This window comes from Nothoprocta perdicaria, unplaced genomic scaffold (genome assembly GCF_003342845.1).
Source record: "Nothoprocta perdicaria isolate Ctin4 unplaced genomic scaffold, notPer1 scaffold_12, whole genome shotgun sequence".
NCBI classification, from domain to species: domain Eukaryota; kingdom Metazoa; phylum Chordata; class Aves; order Tinamiformes; family Tinamidae; genus Nothoprocta; species Nothoprocta perdicaria.
The window spans coordinates 2059192-2074028 of NW_020454316.1; the positions used below are offsets into that span (position 1 = coordinate 2059192).

General features: G+C 44.5%; 1 protein-coding gene across 3 annotated transcripts in view; it reads right to left on the reverse strand.

Annotated features, from left to right (window-relative positions):
* Positions 1 to 2150: 2150 nt before the first annotated feature.
* EPN2 (epsin 2) overlaps positions 2151 to 14837 on the reverse strand; it is a 43681-nt gene continuing 30994 nt past the window's right edge. Inside the window, exons 4-9 of one of the 3 annotated variants that reach the window (XM_026054213.1) lie at positions 14317 to 14409; positions 13889 to 14051; positions 11036 to 11209; positions 9326 to 9418; positions 8175 to 8390; positions 2151 to 2462 (exon numbers count right to left, since the gene is read on the reverse strand). In XM_026054213.1, the coding sequence (XP_025909998.1) occupies positions 2434 to 2462; positions 8175 to 8390; positions 9326 to 9418; positions 11036 to 11209; positions 13889 to 14051; positions 14317 to 14409 (768 nt within the window). In that variant the 3' untranslated portion in view covers positions 2151 to 2433. Of the gene's footprint in view, positions 2463 to 4618; positions 6603 to 8174; positions 8391 to 9325; positions 9419 to 11035; positions 11210 to 13888; positions 14052 to 14316; positions 14410 to 14837 lie in introns of those variants that run through there. The other 2 variants (XM_026054211.1, XM_026054212.1) reach the window with 2 other exon arrangements.

The following is a 14837-nucleotide window of genomic DNA, read 5'->3' on the forward strand; positions in this document are numbered from 1 at the left end:
CATTTATTAAAAGATAACATGAGTATTGGGATTTTGCTCTGAGCATTAGCATCTTCTGAACTATTTATAAATACTTTTCCAAACATGATTACAGATTATGTTTTGTCTCTTGCTTTTTCCCATTATGTTTCTATCTATGTTAGGCTTCCAGTAAGCTCCTGCGCCACTTGTTTTGGCAACTGTTGTAATCGCTGAACTGAGTCATGCTCGAATCCAGATTTTTTAAGTATTTCCTGTTGGCTGAGAGATGTGCAGGATTTTGTTTCCTTTTTTAAAGTAGTTGGGAAGCAGTTAGCTACAGTAGCAGGATAAAAATCTGTCTTCAAAATACTTGAAACTCACAGACACAAACATGAAATCTACTACCACTTAACCATGGGTTTCTCCTCTTGAGCACGCTTGCATTTCCTCATTCCAGTTAGCAAAGTGAGCAAAACAGCGTGACAGGTTCAAATCATGAAAAAACACGTTAAGCGGAGAGAAAGGCTGAACTCCCTGCCCACAGCGGTGCAGGGAAGTTATTCACCTCCAGCTTCAGAGCGTRCAGCTGGTACAAAGCTCAGGAGCTGTTTCACAAGAGAAGCTGGGTGCCCAGCACAGTTGTTTTCTTCTCTTCTGCTCTCCTGGGACTGACCAGAACCAACTTGTGCATTTGTGCAGCCTCGCCGTTCACAGCGAACCTCAGAAGGGGGTTCAGTTAGAAAAAAAAAGTCCCAACTCCATARAAATATTTGAATATTTGCCCCCTGCGAGTCCAGGACGGCCCCTTCGTCTCCTCCCTGCCCACCCAGGCGCCCGCTGGAGCCCCCGACACTCCCGTGCTGTCCGGAGTCACCCCAGGACACAACCCGGGAAGCARAGCCTCGRGAGCCAAGGCGGGGGGGGRGGTAGCAAACACAGGAACCACGTCTGGGTTTGGATTGTGTATATGTGTGTGTATATATAGATATGAACACACACTCATGGATACATATATATCACGGCAGCTGCTGCCGGCCTGCACGGCACCTCCACACRCTCGGCCTCCCACTGGCTGCCATTTAACAGAAGCTGCTGAGCGCAAGGACGCAGGGCTATGAGGGTGACGAATTCCCAGGCCACCCGCAGCCTTGGAGCACAAATCCTGCTGGAAACCCCTCCTGCAGCCCCTGCGCCCAGGCCGGAGCCCCTGAGCGGCGGCTGCGCTCAAACCTGCGGGTCTGCAGCCCCCGTGGACAATTCCAGCCCTTGGGGGAAGATTCGCTGCAGCCTCCAACCACGGAGGCGTCTATTTTTGTATCTCGATCCAGGCCAAGGCACCGAGGTACCCCCATTCACCCTAGGGAACATCCCTCCGTCTCTGCGCGCCGCCTCCCGGGGCTGGGCCCGCGTCCACGCGATCCTCAGCAGGATTTCTGCATCTCAACAGCGCTTTTCCACCCCTTTCAATGCATGAGATCACAGCTAATCATTGTGAGTGACCAATTCACTAATGAACTTGGCTCGCTCGCTTATGATTAAACTTTGCACCATCTCCCGGCCCTACCCACGTCAAGAAGCTGTTGRGAAAAGGATGGCTTTTCCTTGGCATCTCTCAACATGGGGAGCGTAAGTCAGAAGGGAGGACCGCTGCAAGTCCGGCTTTCCCTCCAGTGACGTTCGCAGTTTCCCYGGATAAAATGAACGTGCTGCTCCACAGAGCTGCTCCGGAGAGCTTGAGAGACCCCCGAGCGCTGCCCGCGCTGCCCCCAGGGCCGCTTTGACCAAGGGGCCGACCAGCAGCAGGCTGCAAGGACAGCAAAGCTGGAGGGGCTCCCAAAGAGGCCGGGAACGAAGCGCCCTTCAACCCGCAGCACCCACCATCGGGCACTGGAGCCCCCCGAGCTGGGGCTGGGCTCCCTGCCCGGCCCCTCATCGAGGGGCAGCGCCGAGGCTGCCAAGGGGCGGGAAACACGGAATTCCCCAAGTCCCTGGGGTCTCAGTTTCCCCAACCTTATTCCACAAAGGACCATCTTTAAACTCCACTTTTCCCCAAATTTCTGTCTTTAACATTACGTAATTTTTGAAGCCTCTGCTGGGAAAGCAGTTGATTGTCCTTCCAAAAAAGCTGTTTCAAAAACGAATGTGGTTTAAAGAAGCAATTCAGTCACCTGCAACACAACAAGTCTTCATCTTTATTGAGTTAATAAGGTCTCAACTGGTTCTGATTTAAGTGATCTATAAGAAATCCTCCTTTCTCATAGYAAGAGCAGGCCTGCACCAGGAAAAAGTGATGAATGCCTCCAAGAAATCACATTGACAATGTACAAGAAGCGTTACTCTCAACAGCGATTAGATTCACCCCCGAACGCAGGACTTGCGAGCACGAACCTCCATCATCTCCTCCAATCCATCACCTCTCCGGGAAACTAAACCAAGCAACGGCAGCGACAGTTCTCAAAGGTGACGGAAACACTACGCAGAGTCCAGAAGAAGCGACACGCCTGGAATATAAGCAATACAATTTTAATTCTGACCAGTCACCTACAAACCCCTTGTCTTTCCACTGTTCTGATGGCGTTATTAAATATCACACCTGTGACGTGGCTAGGGAAAAATGACACAAAGATACAGACATTATGATACAATAGTACAAATGATAAATTATTTATACAGTAAATAATGTCAATAGTCAGCACAAATTCATAAAAAGCAGCCGGCTCCCAGTATTATGAAAACGAGTTTGGTAAATATCGAAATTGTAACACTTGTAAAGGAAGCGAGTCTTGTGAGATTCTGCTGTGAAAAATAAACCATATATTTCTCCACAATTTGTGCAATATTAATACATACAGTACACATTAGAAACTGTAACAGCAAAAGGGAAGATGGATAAGAACAGCTGTCTTAGCTCTGGGACTTCAAAAAGGCAGTAAACACCACAAGCCACCACCGTTTTCCTTCCCGGTCCCCTCAGCGTAGTTTAGTTTCTATATAGTATAAAACTGAATAAATAACTGAGCTTATTTTTGGGTTTAAAATTATGCCAAGATATCTTTACTTTTATAAAATAACACTTTTTAATCTTTGGTCAATTTGACCAGTAAGGCTGTTTTGGGATACTAACATTTTTAAAAGCAAAAGCACTTTTAGCATTTCCAAGTGGGAAAAGAAAGGGAAAGAGGGAAACGCACGTGGAGAAACAGGGGAGAGCGGACACGAGCGCGGCAGGAAAACCACTGTGGAGAGCACTTGAACTGCCACGAAGCCCATTTTCCCTTCTGGACACAACGGGAAGGGCAGAAAGCACCTTGGGGTGTTTCTGCTGCAGCGASCCGGGCTCCGCGCGGCGCTCGGACACCGACCAGCTGGGGACCGAGGGGATTTTAACCAAAGCAGCTGCTTGTTCGGCCCCTCAGCTCGCCTCCTCCTGCAACATCCAGGGAACCGCGGCACGGCCGGGAACGCGCCGGGAACCGCGGCACGGTCCGCCCTTACCCTAACGCTCTGCAGCACCACGACCCGTGTTAATCGCTGTTCAGAGTGTCTTGCCACGGTTTATTGTGTAAAATATGAATACACACGTGTGTGTGTGTATATATATATATGCACACATGTGCGTGCACACAGTTAAAATGCAAAAGTAACACAGCTCTGAGAGARGTGGCCTTGGTAAAAGCAACGATTTGCCATTCAGCAGTTTCATTAAGCTAGGGCTCTCTACCAGACCAACATATATTTTTAGCAATTCATGATGACAGCTCATTACCCCGAGCTGTAGACAACGTTATAAATTTTAAAACACTCCCTATCACCCTCATCTTGCCTCCAGAAACAGCTACCCAGTGCTCAACGAGCAGAACTTTTTGGCTGAATAGATAATGCCCCATCTAAACCAGTGCCAATGCACCCAGGTGATGGACTAAGGGAGAAACATCAAACGACTCCATTCCACTATTGAAAAAAGTTCAACTGGAAAAATAATGAAGGATAAATCTTGCCACAGATCAACTGGAAAGCACTTTTTCCCCCCCCATCTGCAAGAATCACACCCTTCATGGCCTACACTTTTCAATAACTTCCACAACAACAAAAAATGTAAAGCATTTTTCCTTATCCCAAAAGGCAACATGAATGGGTTTCGTTCTTTTTTTTTTTTCCTTTTTTTTTTTTTTAAAGATACACTGAGTGTGGATAGCAATTCTTTTTCCTCCTATATAAAAGGAGTGCAGACAAATATTCTGAATCCTACTTGGGAATTCAACGGGAGCAAGAGGACCGAGCAGCCTGCATAGAAACATCCACACACGCAGCACCCCAAAGAYTAACGGAGCTGCGCCGACCTACACAGCCAAGACCCGCGACTGTACCCTGGATGTGACACTCTCAGCCTCCCCTATCCCCATGGGATAAAACGCAGCCCCCTCCAGCCCTTCCATCCCGACACGCTCCCACGCAGTATCACTGCACCAGGACGCAGAGCTCTGGCAAGTTAAGGTTTTTTTCCCCAATTTTTCTTTTTTTTTTTTTTCTTTTTTCTGTTTTCCTTTTCCTGCTAGTTAGGGAAAGGCCACCGAGAGGCACCGGGTGGTTACGAGCACTGGGACATCCCTCGTCTCGCGCTCCGGGACATCCCTCGTCTCGCGCTCCGTCCATCGCAGGAAAGTCCAGACATGCAAGTTAAAACGGAGAGTTCAGCCTACAATTAATAATTGTAAATGGAACCAGTTTATTAATATGGAGTGCACCTTTCATTACGAAAAATTAGTCGATGAAATTAATGAGTCGTATTTATACATTAAGATTCTGAGCATTTCAAGAAGAACGGCAAGAAAAAAATAACTAGCCTTTCTCAAGACCTTCATAAAGGCTAAAAAGCCTGTCCATTTTGGTAGCCAGAAAATGGGAACAAATCAAGGGAAAAGCGACTTTAGTGTTGTTGTGTTTTTTTTCTCTCTCTTTTTTAATGTAGTCTTAAATCATGTCACGTTCAAACTGAATTCATCTCAAAATAATCAGTCGTGCGAATTTGTTTTTTCATTATACTTCATTTAAAAGTAAAATATTTTAGTGTTAATCTTCCCTTTTAAACTCTCTTTACAGAAACAAAGAGCTAAAACCATAAGAGGGCATTAAAACCATAAAAATGACATTTGCCAATATCTTAATTTTTCAGCCAGACTTGATAAATCTATCAAAACCAGACAGTTAAATAAGAACCACATTATAAAAATTAGCAAAAAAAAAAAAAAAAGGACTATCAGGTAACTCTGCAAACTCAAATATGAAACTGTACTAAACAAAATATGTGCAAAAGTATACAAGAGTAACTGCATATAGCAAGGTTAAGCCTGAATTAGTTTTTAAAGCTTGCCCCGGTGAAACTGAATCCAAAGTTGTCCCGCTGTATTTCTGCATTTCTTTTTTTTTTTTTCCTCCTCTTTCCACTCACATGGTACGTCAAATAAAAACAAAATACACATGATAACTTCCAAACGAAGCTGRTACTGGACAAGCACAGAGCAGGACACTCACTCAGCACGAGTGCAGCATGCCACTCACAGAGAGTTCCTCAGGAGTCCTTAGAGAGTAGTGTACAAATTCAACACCGCATACAACAGCACACGTTATACTCGACAACTTGAGAATGTTCTTGGGGTTTTTTTTTGTCTGTTTCTTTCTTTTTTCTCCTCTCCTTTTGAGACAAGCTTGCTTTCTCGGTCAACCTTGGATAGGAAAGCAGTGCGATTTTGCGTTGCAGTGTTTAATGCATAAAAACCAGCCACCTGGGCCCTCAAAATCGTTCTCGTCTAAGAGTAAGGACTATGGGTGAACCAACAGTCTAGAACTGTGTATAGTTATGTGCAAAACATTCACTAGCACTCCGAATCTCAGGTCTATCTTACGGGCATAGGAAGTGACAGATGCAGGGAAATAGTAATTTCAGGATCCAGCACATCATCTGACATCTACAAAATAGCCAACGGAGTTTAAAATGGCAGGTTCTCCCTAGAAAGTGTATTGAAATGATTAACAAAGTAACAAAATGGGCAGAATCTAACTTTGGTGAAAAGTCTGAACATTTCACATAATGCTCAACAAGCCAAAGTAAGGTACCATCTGTAGCAAAGACTAGATTTAGATTAACTGGTAAGTAGAGACAACTCTTCAAAGATCATAACTGTAAACTGCAAATCTACTTCCAAGTCTCTTACACACCGTTCAGTCCACACAGGCCACGTTCATTTAGCTGTAAAGACTTCAGCCTGGAAACACTATGAAAAGAAAGTTCCTTTGATTGGGTCTTTATAGGAGAAAGGGGTTAGTTGTATTTGTAGACTGGGATGCTGCCGGCGGGATTCCTGTACTGTGAAGAGGCTGGGCCATTGATCCTGCAATGCTCACGTTCAGCCCCTGGCCCATCCTCGTTAGAGAGGCCACGGTGCCCATAGGTGGTATCGGTGCCATCCCCACGGGCACGGGGGCCATGGAAGACAGAGGTATTGGCTCCATGCTGATCGGTGGCACAGCGCTGAAGGAAGGGCTGGTTCCCATCACAGGACTTGCTCTCATCTGATTCAGAGTGAGCGGCTGCGGCTGATTCACTTGGAAGGGGTTGATCGGAGCGGGTGCTGTGGCCGCACCTAGTTTTGAGGGGAAAAAGGGGAAGAAGCAATAGGATCACATCTCCACCGAGCGCTGGCGTTCGGGGATTCTCCTCACCTTCAAAGCAAGCAGGTTCTCTCTGTTTCCTACCCCAACACTCGGGAGAAACCTGCACAGAGGCCGTTCAGCTCCCTGGGGCTGCACTGCTGCAAACACAGGCTGCTCCGCCGAGCCTCTCACAAAGCAGCACCACAAAACAGTCCCACCAGTTTCCACTTAGAGTCTCTGGACAAACAGGTTTCCAATTTGATAACCTGGAACGTATCGTATCTAGCCACGGTATCCAGGTCAGTCCTTTTGCAACGCTACTCGAGATTAGCATTACAAAGCAGTACAGGTCGTGTGCGTGGTGCGGCTCTCCTCCACTGCTCTCTGCCTACAGTATCTCTGTGCCTTGGCCTCAACGTCTCAGTCAGGCAGTTCCTCTCACAAGTTGTACAGGGTTTTGGCACTGACTTTTGACAAGAATTCATAAAGTAAACAAGTTGTTTCCGAATTACAGCAGTGCTAGAAAAAGCAGAGAATAACTTTCCCAGCGTTTGGGCTGTCTGGACGGCTGCCACAACTACAAATTCCTTTTCCCGCATATGTATAGAGTTATTTGGATGGCCCAGTGACCCCTCAAAAACTCTCTTCTAGTAACCAGTAATGGCAGATACACAGACTTCCTGTTGCTAAACACTGCCAATGCCGCTCAGAATTACTGTTTTAGGGTTTTGCTTGTTTGTTTGTTTTTTCTTATCTACTGAGTTTAATAAACTCTTTTTTTTTCCSCCATCAGGAAGAAAATAAATACAAAAATTGTATTTTTAAATTTCACAAGAYTGGCATCACAAAAAAAAATGTTCAGTGCATATGAAGAGTCCTTAAAGAATACACAGATCTTCCAAATGCTCAGCACCATCTTTAGGCCTGCTGCAAGCGAAAACTCCCTTACAACAGGGCCCAAGTTACAGAGGAACTAAGACAGCCAATTTGTTTCCAAATATACTAAGAGCATGTTTGGATCAAAACTGTGTTATCACACTAGCCTAGCCAACAGCCTAATAAAACATACACCAGTTTGCCATCTGCAACCTCRGGCTGCAGAGATGCTCATTTGTTGGCAACAGCACCATTAAAAGGGCTATAACTGACCTGCTTGCCACGAGCACCTACTACTCTTCCAAGGGCTGGAGCATCTCTGCTGCCACACGCTCACACCTTACCTGTTCTGACAATCAATGGGCTTTAGTTTAGCTATTTTTAATAACCAAAAGCTCTTTTCTAACCTGGATTATTCTGACAATCAGTGCAAAAGGTTATGTGGAAACAAATAGCTTGAACTAAGCTAGCCCAGCAGATGCAAGAGCAGAACTCTGGGCTTTTAGGGTCCAGCAGCACACCCAGAAACCCTGCTGCCTCACCCTTCTGCTCTCAGGCATGATCTGCAGGCTGAAGTAATCAAGAAAAACAAGCCAAAAATGACTGATGTTAAATCACATGAGCCCGAGTTAGGCAAAATTTCCCTATAGGAAGCGAAAGCATAAACAGAATGAATAGGAACAGACCTGGTGCCAAGAACGGATTCAGTGAAGTAACAGGTTGTGGTGGCTTAGACACCAGCGAATCCAGGTTCACCAAAGCAGCATTGGGGCCCAGAAAAGATTCGGGGGTTTTGCGGGCGGCGCTTTGCTTGCCTGATGTCATGCTTGAGTGTTGGGAATCAAAGAGATCAGGACTTGTGGTACCGCTATGCTGGGATGGCAGAGTGGAACCYGATTCAGCTGTAACAACACAAGAAGAAAAACAAAACTCCTCAATCTACATAATCAAACAAAGCCAACCCTGAAGTCCCTCACAAAGGAAATATTTTGAAGTCTAATGTTTTCATAAGTTTTCTTTAAGCATTTCAAGTACGCAGTCCACCCTCAGCATGCAAGAAAAGTGTTTTCTGGAAGAACACAGAGACTCTAGAATTACACTGCAGTGCTCTACAGGAGCCTCTACCTGACCTGCCTCACGGATATTCTTTCAGCTATGCTGCAATAAATTACATTAAGTTTCCACAGAAAAGATATCAAAAGCCTTGGRCTTCTGCCCTCGCACTACGTGGCTGTTATGCCTCTCCCAGACAGATTCCAACAGAGTTTTTCTTGCGTGTTAAAGAAGCCTGGCCCAGATTGGAATTTGCCAACAATATTCCAGGGAGAACCTAGCCTAAAGCAGACAGTATCTAGTACMAAATTGCTTACATTAAGATCCAACAGGTTTTTAGACCAAAGAGAAATTTAAACCTTCATGTAAGTTATTTTTCTCATTTTTCCACTGTTATTATCGTGCTAGAATTGATGGGTTTGAGAAATTCAGTCAGCATTATTCTGTTTAACTGTCTGAGCATGAGCCATACTGCACACACATGCTAGATGAGATAAATTTAGAAGTCAAGCAAATTTCTGGGTCAATGCAGCACAGAGGTTACAGAGTGAAAGCCTATGGCTTACAACACAAAAGAGGCCAGCTCCCCATGAGTTCATGCACAGGCCAAAATGTTAACAACAAGCTTACGCTGCTGCATTWTCACCAGCTTTGATCTCTTCCTTTGTGAAAGGTCATTCTTGTTTTGTGGGTTTTCTTTTTTTTTTGGGAAATTTAAGAACAGATACATCTGTTGCTGAGGCCATCAGCCAAACTTCCCATTTTCTAAGAACTTGATTCATACCTGGCTTTTTGGAAGTTCGAAGTGTGTCAAATTCAGAAAAATCATCTTTAACTGTACCATTCAAATTACTGAAGAGGTCAAAAGATGTACTTCCTGTTCAAAACAACAAGAGAGCTCTGTCGTTAATAGATCTTCAGTTGCTTTACACACCTGACCCTACTGAGAGGGATTTCTAACCCGTTCACATCACTGGGAAGCCACTTGGTGGGAGCCGGATCAGCTGTGAGGAGCAGCTGGAGGGCTCCCACTTTCACCCAGGACAAAGGAGAAGGACAATGTGAGAAAAGGGTCTTTTCTTACAGGGTGAGCGGACTAATTCAGAGTGATGTGCTCTTAAAGCACAGTACAAAACACACCTCAGCTGGCTGGGGTTTTATTAGSTGTTATCCAGGAGGCACAGGGCAGCATACATTGCTTTGGGAGAAGAGAGCAGCAGTAATTTTACAGGCTAGACTCCACCACRTGTGCTAATCAGCCTTCAAGTAAAACATCACTTCTGAATATACTTGCAAAGACAAATGCAACRTGACTATAAACTAAAAACGATTTCACTTATGTTCCTTAAGTTAAAGTAAGTAGGAATGCCATAGGATTGCAGGAATGTCATCTACTCCATGTAGAGCTGGTTAGGTCTGSTTGAGCTAAGACTGTTCTGTTGTACTTAGCAACAAACAAAAACATAACATTTCCATAATGCAAACACACCCTTACCTCAAAAGGGAGGGAGAAAAGCCACACCTAAATGAAGAGTAATAGCACTCCTGAAAAGCTCTGAAGTTTGCTTTTCTGTATTTGCTGTAATGTTTTTCTTAATTTAGCATTAGCTGCCAACACATTTCAAGCAAATGAAGATGCAGACTTAACTCCGTAAAGAGTTCACAAAAAAACCCACCCACAAGACCCAAATAATATAAGTAAAGATTCTGTACAATAACTGTACTTTCTACCCAGAACAAAGACCATCACAGTTGAGGAATCGTTCCAGTAACGATCCAGTTACTGCCCTTTGCCCAGAGAAAAATGGATTAGAGCATTTCTGCAGCGTTCAATTTGCGAGTCCTTTGTTTATTATGTGCTGAGATGAATGACCAAGAGAAAATGCAATTAGAATAGCCACGGTACCAACACAAAGATATAAGGTATTAGTAAGGTTCATGAAAGTTGCATTAGTTACAGAGCATGAATAGACAGTTACATCACCACCTGTAGCATCTCGCAGCACAAAGTTTTAGGGGAAGATTTGACACCCTCGGTCTAAAGTAGAAAAATCTTAATTTGCACCTCCAAAAACTCCTTAAAGTGTGGAAGAGCTCGACCTGTCACTCTACATCTGCAGAGACATCCATCTGCAGAGTATTTATCACGATGAAAGATAAAATCATAGTAACATTCATTTCTGGAAATGAAGTTCTCATCTAATTAAAGATAAAACCCTTTTAAAAGCCTGACAGCAGCAGCACTGTCACAAATGCACAGCACACATCTGTAYGTACAAATAAAAGAATGGAAAAGCTTGAAAAAGGCAGCAAAATGAATTTCGGGCTCTAACTCAGAATAATGGTACCTGAAGTCTTTTGTTTCAGTACTTCACAATCCAGCAGTGCAAATTAATCCACATAGAGCTGCTTCTACACAACCAACATAAAAATCACTGCGATCTCACCCTGCGTTACTCGGATATTACGGATATGGAATGTGACAGTCTCTCACCAGAAGTAGAGATAGGTTTGTTTGCAGGTGCTGGTCCCCAAGGATCCACGGAAGGTTTTGCTGCAGTAGTTGACGACTGAGCAGGAGCCCAGGGGTCAACGTTTTTGGACAGAGGCTGAGCTGTGGATCCTGCTGGTGCYGCCCAGGGATCAACGGAAGCAGCTGGTTTGGCACCTGCAAACAGAGTCAGCGGGAAGACAAGTAACTGTAGCTTCACTTTGCAAAGCTGGCCAAGGAGATTAATCTGTTATGGACCATTATTGTCCGGTGCATAATAAACAAAAGGTAAAGCAGTTCAACATTAGATGCAGAGTTTTTAATCAGTATTTTCCATGTTACACATGCAGAACAACGAACACAGCTAAATTCTGTAGGAGACAGCTGAAAAAAATAAGCGTCCATATGAAATTCAAATTTGGCAGCTCCAACAACAGGGAAAAACAGCTTGCTTTTGCTACAGACATCACCACCATGATAGAACTGAAGAGAAAGAATTCCACAAGAACCTTGGTGTAAAAGATGGACTATATATGAAAAAGAATAGAGAGATTCACAAATAATAACTTTAGACTTCTCCTTTATACTGTTACTTTGTTTTATACATGTATATCACAATCAGCTTTCTCTGMGGTAGTTTTATCTTTTTAGCCTCATTTGTAAGCACTCTTCCTGACAGATCTAAATTGTCTGCTGACTCTTTCCTACATTTTTAATCCCAGTAACTGCATGCTCAACACGCACATATTTCCTACAAGACCCTGGTAATTCTTTTCCTACCAACCCAGAGCACCAAATCACTTGTGTGTCAACGTGTTTCCAGGGTCCTGCACAAGGTCGGGGCTTCGTTCTATCTCATGGCACACTCAGGTGGAAGGGAAGCGGGAAGGGAAGACAGAAACTTGCCTCCCTATCTTCATCCTCCTCTCACTTCCATCTCACCCATTCCCAGCCCTCCTTCACCCCCTCAGCCAGCAAAGTGCAGGGATGGGAACTTAAGACTTTAAATACATATTTTGTACAATTATAAGATGATGATAGTACATGCACACATTTCCTTTCCTCGATGCAACTTCTAGACCGCTCATGGCTTAGTTACTAAATGAGAAGAATTGTATAATCCAGGAATAGGACAGAACTACCCGTGCAATAAGCAGCTACCACCTTTAACCCCTTTCAGGTTAAAGCACTTTTTTTATTATTATTATTTTTATTTTATTTTTTAGAAATAACACACTAAAACCACTGGTCTCACACTATTCTTTCTGAAAATCAATTCAGGGCTATTCTTGCTGGCACAAATTCCAATTTGCAATGTTGGTCCTTTCACTTCCATCCCAGGTGGCACGGGCTCGCTGCAGCTTCGCGACAGGAAACGCTGAAATCCTCCAAATAAGCCCAGCTATTCCCAGTCCAGCACTTAGGATTCCCTTTATCCGCCCTTACTGCCGAGTTACAATCGATGCCACGCAAATGCTAATGACAGCGCTGCTCATAAATGGAAGCTTTCAAAAAGCCCTTTCTTTCATTAGACAGCACACAGAATTAGAGCATTTGGGAAGCTACCTTCCCTGAGCTTTTATTTTCCATGCTGAAATGCCARAGCACATACAGGATTTAAGAATCACAATTTAGTGGCTCACAGTTTTATTAGCAGTCAAATTCATAAATCTCCCATCTTCAAGACTGTCCTTGGCAGCCAAGTAAGTGGCCAGCTGGAACAAGGGGTTGTTATAAGTGGCATTAATAAAGCTGGGAGTCACGGAGGAAATGCTACAGCTGCAACCGATTCAAGGAAAAACTAGTCAATGGATGATAGATCAGGCACCAGATTTGAAGGAGGTTTTTTGTTGTTGTTGTTTTTAAACATGGAAAATTACATCCAACAGTCTTAAAGGCCTGAAACTGGCTTTTCCTGACCTAATGTTTGACAGCTAATCACCAGAAAAGATACAGATTACACTTAAACAATGAACAGTGGCTGGCTCAGCAGCTAAGCAAGTGCATTTAATGCCATCAGGGAGAGAGGAGAAAAAAAGGACAACAAAAAAGAGTGAGTTTCAGCACTAAACTCCAAAATACTTGTCAGGAATCTGGAGGCAGAGCACTTWTTGCTAATGCAGATGATTGAAGAACTATGCAGCTGAGGTCCCAGAAGCGCCAGCCTAAAGCAAACCTGGCAGACCAGGCTGTTGGTCTGCAAAGGAGCCCCCTTTTCCCCCTCTCCTCTCCCTGCCACAAACACAGGCCCAAATCGAACAAAACCCAGACCCAGGTCCATTCCCAAAGTACCCTCAACACCTACTGTGTGGAACCATCCGCTTTCTTATGCAAAGGAGCAACTCCTTGGCCAGAAGAAAATTCCATTTAAACAATTCAACCCACTTGCTTCCAAATGTATACACGGTCTGTGTCAGTAGGAGCAGYATTAAAGATGCTGCAATTCAAAGCTACAGCCTTTCTGAATCACAGCACCCAGGCTGAGCACTATATTAAGCCCTGACAACGACCTCAGCCCATGAGATTGGACCCAACCTGCAGCCAAGCCATGAGCCTCCGTCCAGGATGAGGCAAATTGTTTCTGCAGCAAAAAGGGAAACCAAAGGCTTCCATTTTCTCCTCCTTCTTAAGATTCAAAATACACACAAATCAACTGCTCAAAAGAGAACATAATTTCCTTTCATTTCTGCTTGAAACTGAGTTAAGGGAAAGTGACTTCTCGTGTACAGAAAACAACCAAAATGGACTAACATACTGATGGGATGCTCTGCACTGTTACTGAGAAACTTGAAATAGCTCAATACTAAAAAGAAAAAGCCAAATATAAGCATCCCCTGTGGCAGGGTTTGCTCTTACCAAATGATTGCCATGGGTCAGAGGCAGTAGCTGCAACCGTGGACCCTCCCCAGGGATCAGTTTGGTTTGCAGCAGCAGCAGCAGGAGGTCCCCAAGGTTCTGTTTTCTGCGATGCCGGTGCCGATGAGGGGAGGGCATCCATTAGGTCCAACAGAGTTGTATGCTGAGGGTAGGAACAGTCTGAGCTTTAATCAAGAGCATTACCCATCTGAAGTACAAGCCCAAGAGATGAAGAAGCAACATTTTTTTTTCCTTTTACACACCTGCATTGACTAGTAGTTTGAAAGTTAACCCACATGGAAGAAGCTTTAAGCTATACAACAAAGCAATCCCAAAAGCATAAACGAGCTCAGTATTAAGCTATTTTGTGTTACTGTATTTCAAGCTTTTGGCAGCGTAACCAGGAATTTCTTAGTTGAAGGCACTACCTCCTTCTTTTTGGGAATTTTAATTGTGTCTCTGCGACTCTCCTCCAGAGCCATCTGTAATCTCAGATCATCTCCGCGTCTGAGGCGCTCCTCCTGCAAAGGAAATCAACACTGTTGATATAGACCATGAGCCTAGACTGTGCTGCTCCAGGTGGCCGGCCCCGCTGGCAGGAGCTGCCCGCCACGGCCTGGGCAGCACACCCTGCCACCCTCGGAGTGCAGCGGGATTGCCAGGCCTAGCTGCTGTAGCTTACACACAAGGCAACTGTGGAAGGTGGTTTGCTCGGGAATCTCACCTCACTCAACCACGTTTGGGGTCTGGAACAACCTGACATCAATGTAATAGCGTGATCGCTAAGGCAACATCAAGTTGTGCGACTGCAATTTATCCTCACACGAGCCTATTCCCAAGGGAAAAGTTATAAGTGAAGCATTTTTTCCAAAAATTAAGTTACAATGCCAGGAACATCCTTTTTAAAACACAGGAAATATCCCAGCTTCAAATTATTACCGCACTTTCG